The 27271-nt window shown below is 43.3% G+C and overlaps 1 protein-coding gene across 2 annotated transcripts in view; it reads left to right on the top strand.

Annotated features, from left to right (window-relative positions):
* Nucleotides 1–25167, top strand: part of ABHD2 (abhydrolase domain containing 2, acylglycerol lipase) — a 37861-nt gene extending 12694 nt beyond the window's left edge. For both annotated transcript variants that reach the window (XM_050309428.1, XM_050309427.1), the window contains exons 4-11: nt 7926–8101; nt 9020–9187; nt 11661–11844; nt 15347–15439; nt 17061–17171; nt 18338–18407; nt 19159–19243; nt 20117–25167. In XM_050309428.1, the coding sequence (XP_050165385.1) occupies nt 7926–8101; nt 9020–9187; nt 11661–11844; nt 15347–15439; nt 17061–17171; nt 18338–18407; nt 19159–19243; nt 20117–20313 (1084 nt within the window). In that variant the 3' untranslated portion in view covers nt 20314–25167. The remainder of the gene's footprint in view (nt 1–7925; nt 8102–9019; nt 9188–11660; nt 11845–15346; nt 15440–17060; nt 17172–18337; nt 18408–19158; nt 19244–20116) is intronic.
* The last annotated feature ends 2104 nt before the right edge of the window (nt 25168–27271 follow it).

Here is a 27271-nt window from a genome sequence, read left to right as displayed (position 1 = left end):
TTGAATTTATCATGGGCTTTTTTCAATACAGAAATTTAAAAAAAAAATCAAAGAAATTCTGTCTTTAGGCATGAAAGTCACCTGGGGACTAAAGGGGAACAAATATATTTAAATTCCTGCAATTATGCATGAAATAGTTTGCAGGACTAATTAGCAAAAAGCTGTGTGAAAACAGCTTGTGCCATACTCCACTGAAAAATCTTGCAAGGCTTTGATTACTTGCTAATTATTCAGAGTGTTAGGAAAGCTGATTAAGCAGCTCTTTTCAAATTCTACCATGAAAGCAAAATAAGTAGCCCAGCAATCCCTTTTGTTATATCAGTACCGGGTTTGTTGTCAGATCTGTTATGTGACCAATTCTTCTCTACAGAAGAATGTTCACAGCTGTGAACTGGCTTTCAGACCTGGTTTGTTCAGCTCCCTTACACTTCAGGGAGGAAGGGGTGAGGGTACTGCTGGGAAAAACAGGGTGGCAGGGAGAAAGCAGAAATAAGCAAAGTTATTCTATCTGTGCAGGTGTTCAAAAGTACTTGGAGAAAACACTTTTGGACTTTATTTTTCCTTTATGACACCATCCTCACCTATGGACTTCCACGTTGTAGCTGTGGTGTTGTTCAGTAAGCCAAGTGGTGGTAGATGAATAATTTAGGAACTTTGAATTGTAAAACTGCCTGAGGGTGGCTGCGTGCCAGGTACCTTGTACTTGCAGATGTTAGTACTGCTTTCTACAGTTCTCTAAATTACTAGAAGCTTTCTACTTATCTAGCAAACGCTGGTAAGCAAGGGAATATCTTCTTAGAGCTCATGTTTTCTTACCTCTGTTTCCCTTCCTCTGCCCTGTCAGCTCTGTACTTTGGCTTGCCAAGTGGAGTAGTATAATCAGACCCCTTTCCATTCAAATTGCTGCTTCTTGCATGGAAGCTCTTGCAAATCAGCACATCTGTGGGTGCTCTTGAGCCCTTGGGCCTAATCCCTGGCTACAGCTGTCTTCCTGTCTTTCAAATGGGTGCAGAAAGTCCTTCATCTGCTCTTACTCCTGTGGAAATGTGACGTTGGCTCTTTGGTTCATGAGGATAAATTTGGCCAGTGCTTGCTGTAGTAGGCACAGACTTTTCTTGGCTGTTTATGTTTATTCTACCATCAAGTGTGTGTATCTTTATTTCTGTAGAGATATGGCACGTGTCATCCCTATCGAAAATAATTATCCTTGCTGTCTGCACACTTTGTATCATCAATAAAGGCAAACTCCTCAAAGATTGAGGCAAATGATTGTCAAGCCTGTTAGTAAACACTGTCAAAGATCCAGCCTAAATCCTTCTTATCCTTTGTTTGCACACTAACCTATACTGGATAAGTAGGCTGCCTGGTACCAGAAGACTCCTTTGCACTGTCACTGCATTTCTCCTGGATGCAAGGAGACAAGTAGTCAGGAAAGCTGTCTTCAAGCTTTTCAATGTTCTTTTCTTCCTCCTAATAGCAAGCAGTGTTTGATTCCTGTCAACTCTGTAGTGTTTTACCCTGGGAGGAACACTTCCAGGAGAATAATAAACTAGAACAACAGTGTTACCCCTGAAGCTTTGGCAGGTGAACATGCTGAGAGGTAGAGGAGAATGGCAGCTCCCTATTGGTAAAGTTGAAGCCTTAACCTTGGGGAGAGAAGCAGCCTCGGGGTTCTGAGTTCTTGCTGGGTGCTGTGGCATTGGCAGCAGCCTTGTTCTCCGGTTCTTATCAGCAAAAAACCTTCACCCTCTGAAGGAAAACTGCAAGTGCTGTAATCCTCATGCCTTGTTTTGACTAAAATACCTCTTTGTAGTCACTGAAGGTTGAGGAGGAGCGTGATGGGCACTTTACTAAATAAAAGCTGCGTAAATGGTGAAGGAAGTGGTTTAGCCAAGGAAGCCAGTCTGTTCTTTTAAATAGTTCTGACTTCATACAGTTTCTATGGGCAGCAAACACTTCTACTCCACTTGTTAGTTTCTTCTTTGAGGCTCAGAGGACATGGAAGCTCCTTAAGCTGCTTAAATTTTTTTTTTTGTTACATATTTGCTCTATTTTCATCACATTGAGCAGTCTAGATGAGCTGATGCAGAAAAAGCTGCTTTCTTTGTATTTGTGTGAGGGGGTTGAACTCTGCAGACTTCTAGATGAGTTTTCTTGATCAGAATTCAACTTGCATTCCCTCCCATCAAGTAAAGGATAAAGGTTCAAACTAAGCTTGATTCTGTAAAGCATTCTTTAAATACCTCCAAACTGCTCAATAAAGCGAGGGGAAAAAATAATCTCTCACCTGTTGTAAGGCTGGCAGCAGTTCTCAGGGTGTCCTGACATGGACAAATTGTAGGCTGTGTTTTCTCACCATCAGTATCCAAGGTACTACAGCACATCAAAGGCCATGCAAGAGTTAATGTTTAAAGTGTTAATCTCCTCAGATGAAATGAAGTAATGCTCCAGAAATAAGCCTGTTGCTGAACTTCCACTTCAGATCTTTGAGGACCTGAATGCTGATGCTTGCTAATAAAAATAGCACAGTTTTTATGTGCTTTGTGTGAGCTGCTTATACAGCTGCTGCTTTCCTAAATTCCTGCATACTGAGCGATGTACATGCTCTAAAATTATAATCTACTGCCTGAGAACCACTCTACTTAATCAACAATCACATGTTGGAATTGTTTTAAATATTAAAATGCTAGGAGAAATATTTGTGGGAAACCTAGGAATTCTCTTGCTGTTGGGCACTGTTGTGTGCAGCCACCTATCGAGATGTGGGGCTGTGCTGCACAGTTGAAATGCAGATTTGGAGCTAAAACATTAGCATTTGTGAGCAGATTTATGTAACTGGCTGTGAATTCACTCAGCCAGTTAAGACTGAACTCTGTACTTTTGTGCCATGTAAGTCAGCTTCCATAATAAGTAACTTGCATCCCCAGGCCTGTTCTCCTGTCTGCCTTCTGTTGCAGAATCCTCTTATGGGAAGTTATATGGCTGGTTACTGGAAGACGTAACTGCTTCAAATATTTATCTTTACCCAGAGTCCCTGCTGTCTACTGCAACCAAATCAAAACAGGAAAATGAGTCAGTTAAAAGCCTTTGGGTCTGGAGGAAACTGGGAAAGTCATTTTTGTTTCACAGACATAAAAATATCCTTTCCTAGCACAATGCAACTTTGGATTTTATCAGTACCTGCTTCTCTGTGTTACTGTGGTACATTATCCTTCTCCTTGTGTGGAGGTCTTGGCAAGAAGTCTTCCTGAGTGCTGTTCACCACCCAGCTGGCTGCTCAGCTCCTATCACCATAACCCACTGTTGCAGAACAGTGAAAATGCTGCTTATAGACACTGTTTGTGCCTGGGCTCTTGTACATCTGTGAGCAGCTTCATTGGAACAGGATACTGAGGAATACATAGTGAGTCATCTCCGTACGGGCAAGTTTGCTGTGCTGGAGTATTTGCTACAATACGCTGCTGTTCAGAACCACTTTGGTTTATAGCAGACATAGAGGAGTTGAAGTCTTTGAACACTTTCTCTATTTCTGCTGATTATCAGTGCTGGAGGGAAGCCAACTGCTTTTGAGTGAAGGGCCCTTGTTTGAAAGACATGGTTAAATTTAGCAGTAGCGATAGTTTTAGCATAAAATCTGAAGGGCAATACTCAAATGCTCCTTAGACTGAATACTACTTAGCTGCTCAGTCTCCACGGTTGTGTTGCATCCTGTTGAGCTCGTTTTGTTAAGGTAAACCTCAAGAAGAATACTCTGAGTACACTCTCTTCTTGTCTGCAGGATGTTGTTTTGGAGGAGCATCTCTTTTCAGCTGTTTGCCGTGAGGAATGTTGGCTTTACTACAAAACAATCTGTGCTAGCTATTGCTATCAGCACTGGGGTTTTTTTCAGCTGGGTTGAGTATGGAAATGTCTCTGGAACTGTTTCTCACATGATAGGCTTAAATAAATTTTGTCTTATGTGACCTGTCCTTTCAGAGAGGTGAGAGTTTTTGCACAATTCCTGGCAAATCGTCTCCCTCACCAGTGTGGTACTGTGCACCTTCATGGCTGAAGAGTTCTTTCTATGCTTTCCTCTTTGAATGGTTTTAGTAAATGCAAACTGAAAGTCCACACAAACCTTGTATAAAAAGATGTCCAGTCCTTCTATCCTGTACAGTCTTGCACTATCAGGCTTAGTATTTGGTCTTGGAAATTCTTGTAGACTTTGTCTCACTGAAAGACATAGAAGTCACTTACAGGTAGATTTCCAAAATAGATTTATCCATTGCCAAAATGGAGGGCCAAAAGAAAGTGTGACAGATCATATGTCTGATTCTGCTATAGATAATAAGGATACCTTGTCCTTAACTGAGGACAGATTTTACCCAAATTCAGAGATAGAGAAGAATCACTGTAAAGGCTTTATCGGGTTTTACAGTAGTTAGATTGGCAGCTTGTCTTTGTCAAAAGTAACATTTTTAATAGCTGCTTGTTTGTGCATCAATCTGGTAAGGTAAATTTTAATCAGTCTTAGTTCTTCACTGATAATGCAAGATCTGTATGATCTAGGCAACTTCTTTCCCTCTCCCTGTTCAGTCTGGTGTTCAGTCTCCTGGAGCTTGGATACCTAAGGGATGTGTTTTGCCTCACAACAAGCCTGTTGCTTAAAGGTTGATGGACCTAAACGAAAATATCAGTGAGATAAGCTGCTGCTCGAACACTTGGATGGATTTCAGAGCTTAAACTGCTTTAAAATAAAATACAAACAGTAGAAATACACTTAGCATGCTTAAGTATTACTAAATAAGAGTAACAAAACTGCATCAGAGTACTATGCACATTACTCATGCTGAGTCTTGACCTTTAAATATTTATTTGAGAGTGCAGTTTCATGCAGAATGACTAACACAAGCCATCTTTGCTGCGGGCAGTGTGATGCTTAAGCAGCTGACTGGAGTTGGCATCATAAAAGATAAGCTGAGCATTTTACTTGGTCCATAGGATGCTCAAACACTTGTTCAGTCTGAAGGGAGCAACACAGAATGCTCCCTTGTCCGTAGGGTTTCACACAGTTTAAGCTTTGAGGGAGACATGGAAACTGTAGATATCATTTATCCATTATGGATACTCAAAGGGGATTCCTGCCTTAAATGAAGAATGTGTCAACAAAACTGCATGTGCTGTTTGCCCATAAAAGTAGCATAAAAGTTTGAGTTATTGCAGATTAATACTTAGGTAACCTCCAGTTGGGTTATTCAAAGTCAGGTTTGGGGGTGTCTTTCCCCAGAGAAACCATCTGTGAAGGCAGACTGGTAAGCAGTGCACTCTTGATAAGCAGTATGCTTGAAGCCTTTTGTCTTAATTTAAACTCTGGCAGTAGTGATGAGTCTTTGAAGACTTCTAATTTCCCTCTAACAACATCCTGTGGTATCTGCTGCTGCATCTCTTCCAATGGACGACTGTAACCTGTAGCTGGAAACTTGAACTGTAGATTAAACATGAGGAAAGGTTTTGTGCTTGCAGAGATCCTTGATTTTTGGCTTATATTTTCTTTCTGTCGAGATGGTAGCAGTAATGAGTGACAGCTGTATAGCTTAGCTACTGTAGCTGGAGAAATTGCTTTCCTGTTAACCCTATGGGGTAAGACTTTGGGATAGTCTTTGATTTGAAAAGCATGGAAGCAGAATTGCCAGGATTTTCCAATGCATATGCTTAACCCAAGATTGGAAACCATGAAACAATGTTGACGTCTGAGTCTCTTCTTAAAGAGCTACAAATTCTTATTATAGGTTGTGTTTGTCATCTCTGCTCAAAAGCTGCCAGCAAACCCCATCTGTAAAGGGCATCTGTGGAAAAAATACAAATGCAGTCAAGCACAGTGTAGTGTGGAGTACGGCTCCTGACCTGAACTGGTGGTAAGGGGAACAACTGGGGTGAAGCCACTGTTTTCCCTCGTGTTAGAAGAGCAGTGTATCTGGCATAATGGCTGTGTTCAAAGCCTCTTTGCTGAGCTATATGTGACTTGAGCAGAACCATCTGTGGTTCTTGTGCAGTCTGGTTCAGTTTGACTGCATTATTCCAGTGGATCCACTGACTGCTTTCCACCTCTACCAGCTATTTCAGCTTGTACAGTCCCCATCATTAGGAATCTGCACAGCTGCACGTGGTGCCCGGCAAGACTCAGTGCAGAGATGCTGGGCTGACAGAAGAAGGGTAATGCTACTGGCCTTGCGTGGATCCTTTGAAAAGCTTTATAGTTGAGTGATCAAATCTAAGGTGCACTGAGGGCCAATTTACAAGGTTGCTGCAAAAGCTGCCAGCTGATGCTCACCTTTATTGAAGTGGTAGCTGCTTGTACGGGAATCTATTTTGGGTTTCTTTGGGAAGTGCAGTTACAAAAGTTTGACTGAAACTACAGCGAGCTGCTGTGTTTCTTTGACTGTAAGAAATCTCCCTCATAGATAAGGGAAGAGAACAGGGAGAAGGAGCATACTGCCACTCTTGTCTTGCTAAACAAGCCTAATTAGTTCTTATATTATAGGAAGTCTTTTTAAGGAGTGTGTGGGGGAAGAGGGAGTTGCGGATATGACACATAAGAGCTGGTATGGGGAAGGTCCAGCTGTGTGAGTAGGCAGTGTCAGAGCACAAAGGTAAGGTTTCAGTCACATTCTAGTGGATTATGGGCTTAAGTAGTAAATTTGAGTCCTGAGATGCCTAGTTTTCTGTGGACAGGTAAGAACATGATCTCTGCTTCATGTGGTCCCAGGAAGTCAAAGGGAATAAATGCAGGAAGCCCTAAACACAACAGGGAGGGAGTTGCTAATCTCTCAGGATCCAGGGTGGTGTTAACAACTCTAAGCTGCTTCTGGATACCCTGCTCTGTGTAGCAGAGACCACAGTTTCTTAATTGGAAGCGTGTCCCCTGGGCCTGCTGTTCTAAACAATAAAACATTCATGCTTTCCTGTTCAGAGCTGATGGAACTGTCTCTTCCAAGGCATCAGCTCAGTCTCCTTTGCCGTGGCCAGGTGATTTGCCACATGGTGGTGGTGTAGGGCACAGTATGGTTCCTGCTACACCACTTGCTCCTCTGCTTGTATTAAAAAAAAACAAACAAACAAACAAAAACACAGATAACTAAGCCTTCAATGCTTTCCAGCTCATAGCTGTGTTTCTCACATACCTATTTTGAGGGCCAGTAAGCCAGGAAAAGACAATCTGCGTTGTCACCGAGCTTTAATATACCCTTGATAAACAAAAATAAGTGGTAGATTCACCCCTCTTATTGAAAGGGATTTATTATTCAACAAAGCTTGGCCAGTTCTGAATGGAGTCTCTTAAAACTGTCCCAAATTTACCTAATTCTGAGAGGCAAAATCAACCTGTCCTATGTTCTTTCCTTAACTTAGTAAAGCAGTTCTCTGTAAAATAGTCCCAACCAGCAAATCTTGGGGCTTTCAGTTTTCTAAAACTTACTGTGAATCCTGTAACTTCTGCTACTGCCTTGTGTGGGGAAGTGCTTACACAAGGTCATGTGGCTCAACCCAGCAGGCTTCAGCGTTTCAATTAAAACAGATTTACAACACTTTACAGTTCTAGAGGTCACTTTGGTTGGCTGGCAACATAGAGTCCCATCTCACCGAGGCACAAGGCCTCTCTGTATTTATGGAGAAGCATTTGTGCCTCTAACATCTCGATATAGAGGAATGTCAGGGTTTTGGCTGCTGCTGCTGCTATCAGTGTTGTTTTTTCAGCTTTGAGAGCATTTTGGTTTCTCCTCTTGTGTAAGGCTGCAAAGATCACTGCTGCCAGTTCAGTCATAGCAAAAACAATTCCATATCTGTTACTATATTTGGTAACTGGTGAGAGATTTGTTATGGGAGTGCTTATCTGTTCTTAAAGGATCATTAACACGGCAAGGGCAAGCAATTAAATTACTGCCTTTCAGGTACATTCCACCCCTGATCTGGGGAAAGAGTGGGCATATCCAGACTGCCCTTTATGGAAAAATGGGGAGAGTGAGATCACCACATCCGTATGGACTTCGCAAGTACCTCACGATGCCAGATGGAGCGACAGCCACGTTTGATCTCTTCGAGCCACGGTCTGAGCACTGCATTGGAGGTCAGTCAAACAGCTGCTGGCTGCTAACCTTGATTCTGTGCTCTGGGGGACGGATGAGGGTAGAGCCCACGACTCCCATTTGGCCTTGAGAAAAAGCAGATTTCTTTTTTAATTGTCGGTGTTGAGATCCTTGTGGTACAATGCTGCACTAGAGCAGTTACTGTTATCTTTGTAGCTGAAGAGAATCTGAACAATGCTTTTCTAATGAGGCAAAAATTCAGTGGTTAGAGCTGGTAATGTTGGCGCTTTGCACATGAGAGTGATAGCTCATTTGAAGAGCATATGCTAATCCTGACTCTAATTTACTGTGGTTACTTGAATTACAACAATTACTTTCTTCATTGATGAAATGATATCTTGTTAAAGTAGTGAGCAGTGTCAGCAGATCAAATATCATTAGATTAGCCACAAAGTAGATGATGGTTAATGTCAGCTGATCAGAATGTCTGTGCTTAGCAAAGCTGCATTTCAGAGATCTGTATTACACCCAGCTCTGGAAGGGAAATGAGGGGAAAATAGCATAACCAGTCTACTTGGTGCATGAATGAGCACTGGGCTCCACACCTTCCACGCACATTGCAGTCACAGCAGGCAGTCAGAAGGCAGAACATGTATAATGTCAAAAATGTCCATCAAAGGGAAGAATATGCTCTTGGTCTCTAGGCAGTGGCTGTAGAACTGTTTGCACAGCTTTCCCTGAAGTTAAAAGCCATTCATCTCCCATAACATGAATTACTTTTTCACATCTGTAGCGCTGGAGCTGCTGGTCTCCTGTCCTGGACGGGATTTTTGGCAGACTAGTAGGAATTTTAGCTTGCATGTGGTAGATGGTTTCCCACGGATCTGGAATGGAAACCTTCTGAGCCTCTTCATTTGCATGAAGTGACATTTACTCAACTTCCCCCTCTCTGTGCACAGAGGATGTCACGATGGTGATCTGCCCAGGGATCGCCAACCACAGTGAGAAGCAGTACATCCGCACCTTTGTCGACTATGCCCAAAAAAATGGGTACAGGTGTGCTGTCCTGAACCACTTGGGAGCCTTACCAAACATCGAGCTCACTTCTCCACGAATGTTCACGTACGGTAGGTATAGTCCCTGGGGGACTTGCTTTCAAGCTTATGGAATTTCTAGGCCTTGATCGGCCTCCTTCGGGATAACACAACTGCTGCACCTGAATGAGGGTAATAGTTCAGTGCTGTTTCCTAGGAACTAAACTGAGCTTACATGGGAGGAGGAGGAGAGGCTAATAATACTGAATTCACTTTTCCTTGGCTCTTCTGCCAGCTCTCACACATGTTCTAATCAAGGAGGCATATTTTTGAAAACTTCTGGGAAAGAACTCTCAGGTCTACCACAAGCCTGCTCAAATGATTTTAGAGATGCTGAAGTTGCCAGTTTGGTGGAATGTGAAACAAATGTGTCTGTGAAGGATTAAACGCTCCTTCTGAAGCTTTGTCAAATGTGACCCGAGAGGAGTTTGTACCAGTCCATCCAGAAAGTACATTTCTGTCCTAGGAGGATTAACCCTGCATGTAGCACAATGTGAAGAAACAGCAACAGTTCTAGAGTATGACAGTCAAGCTACAGAAGTGGTAGTGCTGAACTGCCATGATTTTGGGCTCTCACCTTGAGTAAGAATTCTTTCTTGAGCTAGAAATGAAAATAAATACTTGGAACAGTGTTAAGCGTGACTCATGCTAGTCTTAACTGCCCCCTTAATGAGTAGAATGTGGCCTTTTTGCCTGTGACCTAATCTGCTTGTCCCTGAGCTCTCCTGAGCCCTCGTGTCCCTCTTTACTGTAAATATCTGTAGGAACACTGTCGGGAGTCAATTGTGAGTTTACCAGACTTGTGCTAGGTTACAAGATGACTACAACAGATACTGCTTAGAGTTTGGATTAACAATTAGAAGAGTTATCTCGAGCAGTTAAATTGTCAAAATAGAAATATTGTGCTTTGAGATTGAGTCTGGCAGGCAAATAGGCTGTAATGCTTAGTTGCTTGTTTTAGAGTTATTAAATCTACTCCTCTTTAGAAAACACTTCAGGAATACCAAGTACCTTCATTTGTACTGAGGCCCTAGGCTGTTAATGGCTACAAGCCTACTGTATCTTGAAAACTAAGCTTGTCCTCATTAAAGCATTTGGTTTTTTGTTGTGGTGTGTTTTTTTTGTTTTGTTTTGTTTTTTTTTACAAAAGTTGAGAGCTTGCTTTAGGCCTTAGGGAGTTACTCTGTAGTGCATCACTTGAGGCCATACCTTTCTGAGTCTTTTATAACCTTGGAAAAGACAAGGAATGCCTAGCACTTCCTTTGAGAAAGGGAGTAAATCACTTAGCACAGTTCCTTGTTAAGTAAAAGTACCAGCAAGACCATAAGCAGGCTTTACTCTGCCTCCAACCCAAATAACACAGTGTCCTTCTAGCTTTGCTGTATTCCAGACATATTTGTTGAGGAGCAAGTAACCTAAATATGGGATTCGCTGAATCCTCCAGCCTAAATTTGGGATTCACTGAATCCCAGCCCCTACATCAAGGTTGACCTGTTGCTATTTTAGCTTTGGATTTCTGAGCTGCCCTGAAATCATGAAGGTCAAACACTAAAGTGTTTTGACTGCTGGCTTCTTCCAGAGGAAACCAGAGCAATGCAGCTTCTGTTGTCTTGAGGAAAATTGCTCATTAAGAATGTTCACAGGGGAGCGCCCAAGCCCTGCTGGATTGCTCAACCAGGAGCTTGCTGTTCCACTGAAACAAATACAAACCCTGGTGTTCAAAGTCTACTCCAGAGCTAGGTAAAGCCAGAGTCTGATGTCTAGCAAGGGTGCTACAGCTGGGTTGGTACAGGGTAGAATCCCCACTCTCAGGATTTATCCTGGACAAATTCCACAGGGTAGTGCTGAGTTTCTGACTCTAAACATGGGGATATCCATGTGTCCTTTAGAAAGCTGCAGTGTCTTTTACCTCTTTGGTGGTTGCAAAGGGCTATCTGTCCCTGCTGAAACCCTTCCTCATGATTCCAGAGAGCACCTTCTTAATCAGGCTCTGCAGGAGTCTGCTGAGAGCTTTTCCTGACAAGCCAGCTCTGCACTTCCATCCCCTTCCCAATCAGTAGGGATTTAGGGATCCATGACAGTCTTGCTAAAAGCAAAGGAGTGAATTGCCTTCCAGATAACCCACTTCAGAAGTGGTGAACTACCTCAGGAAGGTAATGAAGTAAGGTGTTCTTACATTGTAATGTCAAGCGTGGAGTTGCTGGACTGCATTTTTAGGCTGTTTTAGAAAGGAAGAGTTTCGATTGTCACGTCAGCTGCTGCCGTGATTTTTAAGCGCATAAATTTCATCTTACTTTGGCACTCTCTCAGAACTAAATATGAGCTAAGCTCCCCAGGACTCAAACAGATGTATGAACACATGTGTGAATCAGAGCTCTTAAAACCGTAAGGCTATTGAAAAGTCAGAAAGGGTAAGGAGCTGAACTCAAAGCGTGCAACTGAAACTTCAGGCGGGGAATTGAAGCATGTTAGAAGATAAATCTTTAACTTCGTCCTTCTTTTTTAGGTTGCACCTGGGAATTTGGTGCCATGGTGAATTACATCAAGAAGACCTACCCTCAGACCCAGCTGGTGGTTGTGGGCTTCAGCCTGGGTGGAAACATAGTGTGCAAATACCTGGGAGAGAGCCAGGCCAACCAGGAGCGAGTCCTGTGCTGTGTCAGCGTGTGCCAGGGGTACAGTGCACTGAGGTGGGTCTGGAGGCTTCTCCATGCTGGTCTCTTCTGGGAGTGCAGGTGGGGGCAGATCCTTGGCAGGGTACTTGTGGAAGGGCAAAGTGAAGGTGGTAGTTTTTCTCTTGTGTTGACTGGTCTGACAGACTGCAGTGTGCAGGATGCCACCCTCCTGAAGGATCAGCTTTATTGATTTGAAAGCCTTAAGCTTCTTGTCAGCAATGTGAACAGGTTTTCCGTACCTGGCCAGGTACACGCTGACAGCTTCTGGGCTGTGCTTGTGATGCTACAGTGTCCCTAGAGGAGGCATTCCCCATGCAAGTCCTGCTGTAATGAACCAGGCAGGCTGGGCACTGAGACCAGCTGCTGAGCTGATGCCAGTTTGCAAGCGATAGTTTACATTGTCTCATCACTCTGAAAAGTATCCCGTGGTTCATAGTAGTTCGTTTGGCTTCAGTGTTTAATTCCATCTGGCGGCTTTTATCTGGGGAGACTGGAAAGAGACACAGCACAGACTGTTCCATGCTGCCCTCTTAGTGTGTGTCACTGAAACAGTGCTGTTGGGCTGATGAGATGGAGAGGCACTTGAAACTGTTCTAGGAGTGGGTAGTTGGGGAGGAGAAGGCTTATAGCCCTGGAGTCTGCTCAAAATTTTAACATGTCTTCCCCACCATGGAAGCCAAGGCTGTGGCACTTCAGGAACTGTGGTGGCTCCACTTGCACACACTGATGGAGGCTCCAGGCACAGTGCTGCTGCTTGAAAACTGGTGCCTCAACTAATGTGCTTTGTACTCCATGTATGCACAATTAATGAAGCCAGTGTAACTGGCTAAGCAGCTGTTTTCAGTTTTTACTTTCTGTACACGTGTACAGCAACTGAGATGTATCTGACTTTACAGTAATTTAACTGCAGTTTTTGAGCCATGAGATTATTTATGAGGCAAGAGGGGCTATTGAGACTCATACTTGGTTCATGATCCTTTGGACTGATAAAAATGGTCAAAACTATGGCAGACCTGTGAGGGGCTTGCTATGGGATTTGGCCTCACAGCTCTGTCAAGGTGGCTGGAATTCTCGATGCTGCTGATGCTCTGCCTGTATTGGGACCATTTTGATATTCAGCAGTCTGAAGATGCCTTTTTGAATTAAAGTCTTACAGGTAAAAAAAAAAAAAGCTTTTCTGGAAACATTAAGATGTGATTAAAAGTTTAATATACATGTAATATTCCAGCATACCTAATCCCTTTTGAGGTCAGATGTGACTACTGCTAAAATACATATAATCTGCTGCTAGTTCACACCCTTAAAATCTGAACAGATGCTGCAGGAACAGCTGTTCTGTTTTGTTTCAAGTAAAATGTTCTTAGCTGTCCTGGGGTTCTGGCATAGAGTACACAGCATCCTTTTGAAGCCATCTCCTTAATTGCAGCCATCAGGCAGGGTTTGCAGGAATAACATCTGGCTGAGGTCCACTTGGTTCATCTTGTGCAATTACACAATATTGTATTTCTGGTCTCCAAAAGGATGTTGAGAGTAATGCTATTATGCTTGCAGGGCAAGGACAACCTGATTAACAATACTCCACTTGGATATTTGTGTGGAAAAACAACTGGGTGGGTTTTTTTCCTGAGTTTAATGCAAGTATTGGGTGGGTTGTGTGTATTGCTGAGCTCTTGCCTCCACCTGCTGGGTAAACATTTCCTAGCAAACCTCCTGTCACAAAACATCTGCTCTCTATTACTGGTCAGCCAGCAGGAAGGCTTTTCAGGTCTTGTCTCCCTACCTAATATCTGCTGCTGCTTTGAGTGCTAATTTGCTGAAGAATTAGGGGAAAGCAACATCTACTGAGCAAACCACAGGAGAGGGAAGGCCTTGTGCCCTGGTTATAGAAGTGGGAGGGAAGGAGGTGGTAAAAAGCACCTTCATGTAAATGGTTAAGCCTTACCCTTCCTGGGCTTGGTCTGGTAGCTTAAAATAGCTGCCTTCAGCCTTCTGGGCTGCATGGAAGTGGATTACCCTGGTAGACATGACCAGTTAGTTTAAAATTCCATTTTTTTAATATTGATTTGTCCAGCCTCTATCCCCCAAATAACCTCTTAGGAAGTGAAGGAAAAAAGTGGTGGTGAGCAAGGGGTCTCAAATAGGAAAGCCTTTCCAGAGCAAGAGCAATACTAGGATTTGCCAGAAGAATGAGACTCTTAGTTGTAATGAATTAACAGAGTCAGGGGAATGTGTTCCCCGAGGCTAAATAGGGACAGGTCTCCTTATTCCTTAATCTCTGCCTGCACAGGCTTGATTCTGCTTCTTGATCTTGTGGAATGCAACATCTCCATAGCTACAGGCTGTGGGGAGAGACCTCAGCTTTAAAACCTGGGCACTCCTCAAAATGCAGGAAAGCTGCCTGTGGTTTTTTTCAATGCTGACAGCTCTTCATATTGGGAATACTGCTGTACACCACAAGAACTGCAGGGAAATGTAGTAGCTTTAACTTCAGATGTCTTGTAATAACTTAACAGGTTTGGAAAATGTTTTGTGAAGAAAGAAATGTGCATTGTCCTGTCTTCCTTCGTTCCCCTGCCCTGGCAGAAATGTGGTAGTTACAGTCTTGCTAGACAAAAAGATATGGAAGGTTGGGTGGGCTTTTTTTTTTAAAAGAAATTCTGTACTCTGGCATTACTTACTACAAGAAAACAGCTTGCTCTTGCTCTGGTAGGGGATTTGCTGGTTATGGCTTGGGAGGTCGTGCTAAATCTGCTGCAGTTCTTGTAGTATGTTAATGTTTAAGTGGTGAAGTGCTTCAGTAGCTGAAACTGCTCCCATCATTCTTCAGTCACTGGGTAAATGATAGTGTGTTTCCTCAGTAACAGCAAACCCTGTGAAGAGCAAAGCTCTAACCTGCCCATGACCCTGCATAGCAAGGGAGTGCTGGTATCTGGCAGAGCTCACAGAACTCTGGATGGCTTTAATTCTGTTTTAACAACAGATAAGCTGTGAAGTGCTATTCTGCTTTGACAAAAGGTAAAGACAATTCAGATGATACTTGCAGCTGCAACTAGTATTTATTCTTACAGTTCCTGCCAATGAAGCTGTGTCTGTGCATATTGGAAACATCTGCACAAATTATTTCCTCTGCAGAGCTATGTACACAATAGGCAACACTGTTCAGCAATGGGTTTTGGCCCTTTCCTTGGTAGTCCCATTATGTAAATTACATTCAACTTCTGCAAAGGGATACTTTGTCAGTGTTTTGGATCTTGATTGATGGCTCTTAAATGCCGTGATCAAAACTTCTAATTTTGTTGTGCAAGATGAGACTGCAGATCTGTTTTCTGATAATAATAAACTTCATCAAAGTGGATTTCCTGGAAAAGGTTAAGCCGTGGCAGGGAAGGCCTGGAGGTTTGTTTACATAGCTTCCAAGCTGCCATAAGATGTTAACAGTGTATTAATCTGATCTTTCAAGATCTCCATTAACAGCTTTGTTTGTTCTGCACTGTGGTTTGTTTTTTTTTTTTTCTAGGGCACAGGAAACCTTCATGCAGTGGGATCACTGTAGAAGATTTTATAACTTCCTCATGGCAGACAACATGAAAAAGATCATCCTTTCTCACAGGTGCTGCAGTACATCACTTACACTGATGGTATTGATTGGGTCAATTGCTATACTGGATTTGTCTTCCCAGTCCTTTAAGTAGGACTCCTGGAAGTTCTTTGGTTGATCTTTAGATGAACCAACAGAAAAGGGGAGCCGGTGTCAACCTCATCAGTATACTGTAAAATATACAAATAAGCTTTGGTCCTTTTGTAGGAAGAAAGACCTTGTTGTCTTTTTGTTTTCTATGAAAACTTGCTCAATGAATAAACAAGGCATGCACAGGAAAACATTGCAATTAGACTTCAAAGTCGAGTATTCTGCATCTGTTTCACTTCTAGCCAAAGAATTCCCTATTCAAGGAGCCTCTTGTTCTGCCACCTACCTGAGGTAGGACTAATCTTCAAGATCTACTGTATGGAGTTGCTGCTTATCAAATAAGCAAATAGTCAAACCTGTAGCTCTGGCTTCTAGCTGTTCCTCTAGAAAGAACCTGTAGCCAGCAAAATACTTAATGTTGCTGTTCCTGGAGTGCAAGTGCTGCTGTTGCAATCCCATGTCTCCCCATAACAAAGGAATGTGTGTACTAAACAGATGACATACTCAATGTTGTTTTTCCTCACTAAAAGTTCTCTGGGTGGTACTTTCTAGGGCAAGAAAGTACCTCATCCATGCCTGACTGAAGAGAAAAGGAGAGGAATATCTAAGGTCTACTGAATTAAGAACATGTGTCACTTCAAATTTTTGATTCTCTGTTTACACTCCTGTGCAGTATGAAACACTTGTAGAAGTTAGGGCAGCTGATGTAGGATGATCCATATAATTCATTCCAGATTTACAAATATTTGGACAACTTGACCAAATTTAACATCTGAAGTTAGGTAAGCTCCCATTAAAAGGTACTTAAATTTGTAACCCAGAAAAAGCCAGCACTGGCCTGAAGGCAAGTATGTTAAGTAAACTTTTTCCATAATCACTTGTGCTCTTAGGCAGCTCCCCCAAATCAAACCTAGCTCTGCCTTGCAGCTGCCTCTGAAAGGGAAAAAAAAATCCATTTCCAACTTTTGGCTTTTTTTCCTGTTTGTTTGGGGAGAAGTTTGTTCTGGTAAAGAAACATTCTGTCCTGGGGGCAATAATTGGTTATGACAAGTGTCCATAGTAAATAGCTTTCTGCTAAGGTAATGCCCCAAGTAATTTCTGTTGTGTGAGCTAGGCTGATGTCTGTGCTGGGGGGATTTAGGACCAGATGGTGGAGGAGATGCTATGCTCAGGACTGCTAGTGCTCTCACCCAAACCACCCACAAGCTTGGTCTGAAGCCAAAGAACCCTCCCTCTAATAAACAGTTCTGTTCCAAATACCCTTAGTGCTCTCTGTTCCGGGATGATTCTTTTTAGAGGCCCCCCTCATGCAGTTTTTCAGTATATCAGAACAACATTTTTTCTCTAAGGAAGCTGCTGGGGCTTCTGTTACATCTTACTGCAGAGGCAAGTGGACAAATAACGCTCTTCTTGTTCCCAAGAAAGCCTCATGTATATGTAGCCCACTTCTAGCCTTGTCAGATTTCGTAGACTCACTTGTCCTTGAAACAGGTCCTGCTGCCCTCTTGTTACTTGGTTGTAATTCTTGATGTTACTCTTTCAGGCAAGTTCTTTTTGGAGATAACATGAAGAAGCTACATAGCCTGTCAGATGCTGATCTGAGCAAGCTCTATACAGCAACATCCCTTATGCAGATTGATGACAACGTGATGAGGTATGAAGGACGGTTCTCTGCTCCTCTATAGAACTCTGAAAGTACCTCCTCTTTTCAGTGTTGCTCTTGCATGCCCCTTGCTGTGCCTGTAGGAATGTGCTGAAATACAGTGAACACAATGTCAAATTCTTACCTACCTCCATACTGAAGAAAACTTAGCAGAAAATCAACTTACTCTTGACAGTCACAGCTTTTTTAAAATAATCCAGGAGGTGTTTATCAGTTACACCTGAACCTGCAGCCTTCAATAATGTAGGAAGAGGCCAGCTCTGCTGCTGAGCTCTAGCAAAAAAAAAAAAAAAGTGGAATGTGGAAAGCATCTCAGAGCTGCTCATGGATTTCCTTAGCTCTGTTTGAATCTTGAAAAGAACCTTCTCCCCAAAACACACTGCTGCCTTCTCAATACTTACAAGGGTTGGCTGAGATAATACAACTTAGTTGTCATACTAACACCTAAATTAAGTTCTCTGCTTTATCACGCAGTAGCCTGTTATTCCCTGTGTCCTTAACAACACCACAGCAGTGGTGGCAGTGTCCATACCACGGCATGTTCCGTATCAGGCAATGACACCTTTCCAAAATGAAGCTGTAAACTTTTATATATAGATGTCAGCTATAATGTTTTTGGCAAACTTGGAGTATCGTTGGCCGCTTATAAAAAAAAAAAAAGACCATTCCCCTGAGGGAAATATCCCAGCTTGTTTGGCCCAACATACCAGCTATGTTGCCTCTTAGGTAAAAACAAGGCACTTGAGTATAGGTTTACTGAATTCTGAGGGCCTTGTCAAGTATGTTTGAGCTTCATAAGCTGTGGTGGGATTGTTTTTGAAAAAGCTTTCAGGAAACGATGAGCAAGATCATAACTTTTTCTTTCTTCTACATGTACAGTTAAGTGAAGTGGGATACTCTAAAAGAAATGCCCTGAAGGCTGCTAGTTTTCAACTTGCATTTTTAACTTGCCCGTGCTCTCACCACGTTTGAGTAAGCACAGAAAGCATAAAGGCATATAATGCCAAAGGTGGGTTTTGCAAAGACACTGAGTATTAAAAAGTTCTCTGAAAATTGAGGCATCGTTCTTGTTTCTGCATGTATGTCCTCACTTGAAAACTAACAGTCACATGGGTACTAGAAGCAGATGATTGCAGTGACAATCTGCTCTGTTTCAGGAAGTTCCATGGCTACAGCTCACTGAAGGAATACTATGAAAAGGAAAGTTGCCTGCAGTACTTACACGCGGTAAGCTCTTGCAACAGACTGCTCTTGTACCTTCATTTTCCTGCTGGAAAGAAAATACACAGCTGTCTTAACTGGGATCTTCAGAAATAATCAGGCACAGTATATTGGACTGGGATTTCAGTTCTTGCTACCTCTAATACTGGGGGTAAATGCTCTGGGCTCTAACCAGGTTATAATTCTGGCAGGTAGTAGCACCCAAGGGATCTGGATAGAAGCTGTGTGTTCAGCTGAGCTGCTCCAAGTGCATCAGGATAAGGTGGGAAATGGGTGGTGGCATAGAGCCTGCAGTTTCAAGGAAGAAAGAATTTACTGGATACTGTGGAAGAGACTCAGGACACTATCTGGCAGGCAGATGCTTAGTAGAGCAGAGTTTTGCAGAAGTGGAACTGAGATTAAGTCCTCCTTTTTCTACTGAACCAAAGGATGAAGATGTTCCAAGGGAGTTTCCTGGACTTTAACCAAGGTGTCCATAACAGAGCTGGCACTAGCTGCCTGATGTGCAAAGCAGAGCAAAAAAAAAAGGGTGTAGCTATTTGGATTCTGAGAATGGGAACTTGATCTGTGTTTGCTCTGATACACCCCAGTCTCTTTCTTGCAGTGGAATTGGGGAGGGAGAAAAATAAATTAACTCTGAAATAGGAGGTATTAATTGAATTAAATGAAGATACTTTTACAGTTGGTAGATTGACATTCAAATACTAACTCTTTACTTTTGGGTTTTTTTCCTTTTGTGCCATGTTTCTTGATGCAGATCTATGTTCCTCTTCTGCTGGTTAATGCTGCTGATGACCCTCTTGTCCATGAGAGCCTCCTATCAATTCCAAGAGCTCTTTCAGGTATGCTGAAGCAATCTCCTCCAGCTGTGCATATTTGTGCACCTGCAACTTGCTTATCACATCGTGATTCACCATCTCAAAGTGTCTGGACTTCCTCCTTATCTCTGTAATGCTGTGGGAGGTGTGCTAAGCCTCTTTAAATCACCAGTTGCTAGAACTGGCATGGCTAACTTTGAGCAGGGAAGAACTTTAGTCCACTCTGCTCTTTTGGCTTGTGTTGATAGCAGGTGACATCCAGGTTGTATTCTTGGATGGAAAAAATGATTCCTCATGTCTTCATTCCTCACTGGGATTTAACAGAAAGGTGGGTGATAGAGGCAGTCTGGAAGAAGCACAGATAAACACCCCACTTTGATGGTGGAAGAAGGAGAGTGTGTGAATGGCCGTGTCACTTGGCAGTGGACTGACATCTCTCCCTTGGAAGGAGTTGAGCTATCTTCAGACAAGAAAAAAGGAAAATTATCAGTATTAGCTCAGAAGGGGGAGCTGCTGCTGCTTCATCATACAAATAGTGGGTGCACAGGGAAGGAGGCAGGGTCCGTTCTTTTCCTGGTTGAAGGCTGTGAGCAGAGGATTTATCCACAGGAGCAAGCACAGGTTTGGTTTTTTTCAATATCCATGAAACAAGACGGCTGATTCCTCGTCAGAACTTAGTGCAGCTTGACATGATGCAATAGCCCTAGTTCCAGTGGCTGCAAGTTAAAGGTGTTCATTTGTTGAAGGAGGTGCATTCTCAGAGCAGTACAGCTACTGCTGTAAGGGCCTGGCCAGCAGCATTTCTTGGGCAGCCTTGTGCTGCCAGCTTAGGATGGTTTCATTCTCAGCTCAAAGATGTTAACCTTCTGGAACTCTCTGTCTCCTCTTGTTTTACAGAGAAAAAAGAAAATGTCATGCATGTGCTGCCCCTTCATGGAGGCCACCTGGGATTCTTTGAGGGGTCTGTACTGTTCCCAGAACCTCTTACCTGGATGGATAAGCTCGTGGTACAGTATGCCAATGCCATCTGCCAGTGGGAGAAGACAAAGCCTCACTGCTCGGATGCAGAGCAGGCCATGTCTTCCCAGGAGTAATTGACCCAAAGACTCTGGATCACTTCAATATATATCTCCCCCTATGGGAACATCTTGTTCCCTCACCTGCTGCTTCAGGTTTCCATTCTCCTTGATATCCTGTGGCTGGGGTTTGATCACAATGTTTTCTTCCAAAGTGGAGTTAAAGCAGAGGTTAACATCTGGTCTGGGCATTTTGGGGTGTATAGTCACTTGGGTTTATAACTTACTCCTCTGCTTGAGGAATTAGGTTGCTGACTGTGGCTTGTTACAGGGCAACTGAGCTAAAGATTGCTTGCTTTAATATAACAGAAGTTTCAAATATCAAAATCTCTTTACCTGATGGTCAGAAACTTGATCTGCAGCATTTGTTTAAGTGTAAATGACCAGGTAATGATCACTCTGCCCCCTGTTCTGGTGCTGGAAAATACCTGTACCAAGCCACAAGCCAGTAAATGTTCAGTCTGTAAGCCACTACACTGTGGCTTGGAAAAACAGATGCTTGACTGCAAGTGGAGTTTCAGCTTTGCACCATCTCAAGGGAAACCTTGTAGTTCCTAGGAATGCACTTGCACAAGTGAATCACTTTAAAAAATATTCAATTTTCTATGCTTCAGCTGTCTGTGGTTTGGGGTGGCTTTATACTGGGACTCCAAGTAGGGAAGAGCTGCAGCCTGGTAATGCCAGTTAATGTTTCTATGTGTAAACATTTTCTCACTTCAGTTACCTTGTCATTTTTTGCCTCTCTTTAAATGCAGTCATCTTTTCAGTACTGGATTCTTTGTTTGACCCAGGGCTGGCTCTGGCTTCCAAATGGAAACCCATGATCAAGAATCTGCAGGATTTTTCCATGAGATTGATCTGTTTGAAAGAACATTTCATGGAGAGCTATGTACTCTTATGGATTAATTGCTGGGGGGGGGGGGATGTATCTCTTTAGATTTATTCACCTTATGTCATGGCAAATAATATCAAAATTCTTCCCCTTAACTTTCAGAGCATCAAGTGGTTTTCAGACATGACTTGCCTTACAGTTGATGGGGAGCAGGATGTGTCTAGCTCTGTGCAACTGAAATGACATCTTTGCATTAGTGGCTCCCGTAAGACACTGGGCTCTGTCTTACTTGAATTTCTTTTCCACACTGAGACATCCCCTTCTAGTTTTAATGTCCAAAGTGAGGTGTGAAAGTTGGTTGCAGGAAAGATGCCTACTCACTTGTGCTTTTCCTTCAAGTGGCTGTTGTGGCCTGTGCCAAGATGGTTATTAAAGAGTCTAGTCTATCTCCTGGAGGGAAAGTTGTCCCAAGACAATCTGGAGACTGAAACTTTGTGGTAAAAGAATCTTTTTTACTGTTTGCTCTGTCAATATTGTAGTTTCATTAATCCATCTTTAGGACTTCTTTATCATGGTGTCAGTGAAATTCTTTTCCTTTCACACTTCCCACATCAGCACTTTATTGCTTCAGCCTTGGTCTGTGTTCCAGGCACTTTAATTTATAGCTTAAGGGTGAAACAAGCAGCAAGACTTCAGACTGGTAATACAGGGGAACAAGCCTTCTGGACTGCCCTGTCCCTGAACTTCAGGAGAGCAGAGAGAGGTGGGGTTTTGGTTTAATAAAGCAATAATTAACTATTGTAGCAAAGGTGCATCGTCCTATCAGGAAATTTTTCATTTGCCTTAGGCCAGACACCTTGGCCTGTTACAATGAACTGTGGATATCTGCACATTCTCCTTGTTAGTAAATCCAGGTTTTCTTTTTTTTCTTCAAAGAAAAATGAAACCAAGTAAAGCTATAGCAAGACTTGGCTGTGCTTGTGGCTGTTCCTTAAGAACTATTTTAGGGCATCAGTTAGCAAGGATATTCTTAGCTGATGGATATCTTGTCTCTGTGTTATCCTCTTATTCATACTGCATCACTAAAATATGTCATAAAAGACATTTCAGTTTTTTGCTTAAGTAGTGTTCATGCAATATTCATTGGTTGTGACTTAAATATCTTCTCGCTTCAGCAAAATGGAGTGTAAACAACACTTGTACACATCAAATAGATACAGTATAAATTTAGGTGTCTCAGTCTCCTAAAATGAGGTGAGCAACCAGGAAATTCTCAAAGCAGCAGGAGCTGACTTTGTATAATCACACAGATTTTACTTTCAAGTTAGAAGGTCTTCCTGATGAATACTCCTTCCTGCCCCACAATCCAAGCCTTCATACTTCAGAAGTGCCAGTGCTGTGGATTCCCTGAAGCTCTCAAGAAGTAATATGGGTCTCTGTCTTGCTCCTTTGCCCTGTTTTTGCACTTGCATCTAAAAGTGTTCAAATTGCTTGTGACTTGACTGATTCTGGCCTCTTTGGGGAAGAAGAGCTTTTGTCACGACTTGTTCATGCAATGGTTTCTGGAGCCTGAATGGTGGTCTTTACTTGCCCAGTGAACCCAAACTTAAATGCAATCTGAATTTTTCAGTCTTAAAGGTGAGGTCTTTCATCTCTCTTCAAGACACATGAAGCTGCTGTCGTGTGTACCTGTAGGTCACTGCAGTATGGTCTGATAGAGCAGTTCAAGATCACAGCATGACAAATTTGATATCTGCTCTGCTTAGTTTCAAACTGGGATTAGAAAAAGCAGTAGGAGAGTTTTCCCACAGGTAGTCTCATGGTATGCACACCTTTCCCATCACTGGACGTAAGTAGCACTTGAACATAAACCCCAAGGACCTTCTTCATCAGTCAGCAGGTTGCAGAATTACTACTCTTTGATGGTTAGGCTGGTCCAACCATCACCTTTGCCATTTTTCTGGAGAGATCTGAAGATGGTGGGTAAGAAGCTCAAGCTTGCTCTTACTGAAACACCTTTTTTGGTGGTACCTTTGTTAGCTTCTAAATGGGCGTGTTTTCAGATGGGACTGGTATTGTTGTAGTTGCACTGTAAAGGAAAACACTTAAACTTCCCTATGATCTTCTTCCTGAGTGTTTTTCTGCAGTTCCTGCTTGTGAAGATACAGATTACAAAGAGAGGGCATTTAGTAAAAATATTGGGAACTATTAACTCCAGTACTGAACTTAGCCAAGCTACCTGTGTGTCATCTGTCCTGGGTCTGCCGCAAGTTCCTGGACCACAGCCCTTTGACATGTGGTGCCTTGCCCTTTTTCTCCTCCTCCCTTCACATCAGCTTATCTAGAGACTTCAGTAACAGCTCTGTCAGAGCTTTTAGGGCTTTGCTTTTTGGTAAGTGAATTTTTAGATACCAGGTATCAAGGCACATCCTTGATGTACACTGTACAAGTGTGTGCTGACTTAAAGGACCTTTGTGGCCAGCCTACAACAGTCTATTTCAAGGCATAAAATAACAATGTATATAAGCAGTGGATCATTTGTAGCTCCCTGCTCCTCCAGCAGTTGGAACTGAGTCACAGAAGCAAGGTTTGCTTTGCTTAGTGTGTGATTTGTTGTCTTACAGTCCCAAAGCTCCTGTGTCTATTAACACTCCAGCAGCATAGCTGGAGGTAGATTAAGTGACTACATCTGAAAAGAAAGAGCAGAGAAGAGTAACATCTTCAGGATTTAATTACCAAACAGTTTAGTCACTTGGATTGCTTCCAATTTTTTCTGGAAATACTATGCCTGTCTGGAGCTTATTGAAATTCTTTTTTTTTTGAGACCACAGAAGGCCTGAGCCTTCTGCTGCACATAGAAGTCATTTGTTGTAAAGAGCATCTTGTTTCTGGCTTTAGCCATACTCCTTGTGTCCTTACTCCTTAGGTGGGTCTGTTCATTGGGAAGGTTCTGGAGTCACAGTGACTCAAAGCAGTGTCTCCTTCGTGGCTTCTAGGTGAAAAGCAAAAGCAGCCCTTCTTGTTGTGAGGACTTTGAGTTTTCTCCAAGCTTAGAATGCCTCAGAGCAGAACCAGCCCAAGGTGGGGGAGCCCTGTAAATGTATCCTCTTCTCACTGGGAGTGGGCTTGACACAGGCCTGGACTTGGTCAGCTTTCTATGCTGTGGTGTGGAGGGGTTTTTAGAGTTCTCCTGAACATCTGTACAAGGTGGCACAAAGCCTTTTTGTGCCTTGTCTGAATGACAAGGTTGCATTGTAGTCAAAGCTCTTTTGTGACTAGAGATGAGATACAGAACTTTCTTCTAGGATCTCCACTATAGTTCTACTGGGATGTTGACCTTTCTTCTGCCAACTCAGAAGTCTTTAAAAGAAACAAAAAGCCAAACAAAACCCATGCATATTTAAAACAACCAAACCCTACTGCTTAGCCCAAGTCAACAGCTTTCCAAAGGAGCATATTTTCTCATTGTGTTACATGGCAGCTTGACCATAATTCCTAGTGACAGATCACTAGATGTTCTTCTTGAGAAAGAATAACCTCTTTTCCCTGAAATTTCCAAGCCAAAGAGGTGTGTGACGAGCTTGGGAAGAGGAGACCTGTGCTCTTGTTTAGCTTGTGCAGCTGTGTTAGAACAGGCAAAATGACTTCTAATGTTCTTGGTGAGCAGTTGACTACGAAAACATTTTCAATTTGGCAAAATTATATTCTGCAACCATCTTTAAATGCTGCCGTGAAGAAACTTGTATATTGAGACACCCTCCCTGCTACCATGTTCTGAGTCAGATTCTCTGGAGCTGAGAGCTGCAGGGGAGATGATTTGCAACTAGCAATGCAATTTTTCTATATCTGCTGATGTTTACCTTTAAAATTATATATAAATATATATAAAACAATGTCTTTGATTTTTTTCATTAATTTTTGTTCTTGTGTGGTGTGAAATGGAAGTCACTGCAAAACAAAATGTAATTTTGTTATCTTTGATTTGGTGGGATTTCTTTATTTAAAAATAAAGGACTTACTGAAGTCAGTGGTACATCTAGTGACTGTGTGCAAAGTTATATATGTTGGCAGAGGCTCTCGGTCTTCCCCGAGGCCCAGTGTGGGGAGCTGGCTGGGTGGGGCGTGACTTTATCTTCTCCCCCTTTCTCTCTTGCAGCACATAATGCAAGCACTAGTGCTGCTCAAGCCTTTCCCAGTTGCTTTTTGTCTTTTGGACAAGAAGGGATCTTTAATGCCATTCTGGGGAGAACGGGCATGGCATCAGCTTAAACTGCATGCCTGCCCTGAAAATAGTGAAGAAGGGTTATTTTTGCCAGTGGAGAACATCTGTTATTTTACCCTGCGTGACAGGGAGTGGATTTCCTAATCTTTCAGCTGCTGGTGGGGAAAAACACACAACAGCAACTCTGGCCAGGACAGTGACATCTTTGAGCCCAGAGCATACAAAAGCACTACTCACCTCACACTTAGGAGCTCACTGATGTGTGGTTCATTATCTACAGACCAGGTGAGATAAAAGTGGAGGGTAACTGGGACCTGTGAGTCCTTGGGGCAGCAGGGTTGGGACAAGACTGTTGCTGCTCTTCCCCTGTAGTGGGAATTACTTTGTGGGAGATGTTTTGGGCTTCATCTCTAGCTTACTGGACATTGAGATTTAGCTGTTAGTTCTACTTTAAACCTGCTTCCTGGCTCAGTCAGAGTCACTGCTCCCTGCTCTGTTTGCTGTGCTGTTCTGTCTCCCTATCAAAGCAAGTTACTGGCTGATAATCTGTCCCAGCAGTGGTGAGTAGCCACAGGGACCTCACAAAATCTGTCACTGTCCAAGTCCCAGAGGCAGCAGTGTGGTGCTTCTGTCTGTATGTGTCGGTTTTGTTGGTTTGTGGTTTTTTGGTTTTTTGTTTTTTTTTTCCTGTTTTCACAAGCTGCAATTGCTCTGACTCCCAGGCAAGCTGTGCTGTTGTGTTTGCACTGGCCTGATGGTTGCAGAGTTGTCACACGTGGTTTCCTTGGGATGGCTCCAGATGCAATAAGGAGCCAAATACAGCCATGAGGTGCTTTTTGCTCTCCCTCTGGCCTCTCATACAAGGTTGGCACAGCCTCAGGCTGAGACTTGCCATGCATGGCCTCACCATCACTGTGCTGCTGGAGCAAAGACAGATTTAACCCCAGTGGCTTCTGCCCAGACAGGCCCCCTCCTCCCTGTGGCTTCGGAGCCCACGTCCTGTTTGGTTTGAGCCTGAGCCAGTGCCCTGATGAATGTGGCTCTTGTCAGTGCCCTCCCCCTCGGCCAGCTTTGGTGGGGAGGGCTGCTCTGGCTGATGAAAGATGGAGATGGGAGGGGGGACAGAGCACAGGGCAGGACCAGGCTGAGGGAGAAGGTAACCTGGGCAGAGACCAGCAACTTGCTCCTCTCCCAAGCCCTACTGCTGACCAAGGGAGATGGCCTAGAAACAGGTATCTGATCAGCTCCTTGGAGGAGGTGCCTGGTTCATGAGCCAGAACAGACTACCTTGCCTGGGACAGCTACTTCTACCTCCCTCCTCCCCACCCAGGTTCTGCTGTAACATCAGGCACAGCTTGTTTAGTGGGCAGGGACCCTCCTCTGCCCTCCACCCTGGCTTTTGGGGGGGCTTCTCTGACTAAGCTCCCTCTCAGAATGCAGTGCTAGGAGAAACAGCTCTTGAAGGATTTAGGAGGGTACCTTCTGCTTGTCTCTCACTGTTCTGTCGTTGAAATCCATCTCCTAGTCTCTAGCTGCTGCAGCCTCCATTCCTCCTCCCTGCTTGCCTGGTGGAGTAGGAATTAGGCACAGCCCGCTCTGCCTGGGTCCCTGGTTTTGTTTTTCTTTGCATCTTTTGGGCTGTTTACTCCTTCCTGGTTAGAGCAGGTGACTAAGAATTGGGGGTCCTTGCTCAGGCAGGGGTGGGACTTGATCTGGGATGCAGGGAGAATGGAGACAGACAGCTCCTTGATCCTTGTGCCAAAGGGTAGTCAATGACGAGGGACAGGGGTCTCCAACAAAACGCTGACGCTCCTGGCCTCCTCAAAACCACCACCACAACCAGTGCCCAAAAAGCTGTGCCCGTGTTCCTTACCACGAGGGACCCCAGAACTCTGTTTTTAAACACTTTATTTCTCCCTCGC

The sequence above is a fragment of the Myiozetetes cayanensis genome, unplaced genomic scaffold, assembly GCF_022539395.1.
Source record: "Myiozetetes cayanensis isolate MyiCay16 unplaced genomic scaffold, myiCay2020 scf14, whole genome shotgun sequence".
NCBI classification, from domain to species: Eukaryota; Metazoa; Chordata; class Aves; order Passeriformes; family Tyrannidae; genus Myiozetetes; species Myiozetetes cayanensis.
The sequence above is the reverse complement of the archived record's forward strand: the minus strand, read 5'-3'. Positions and strand labels throughout refer to the sequence as shown.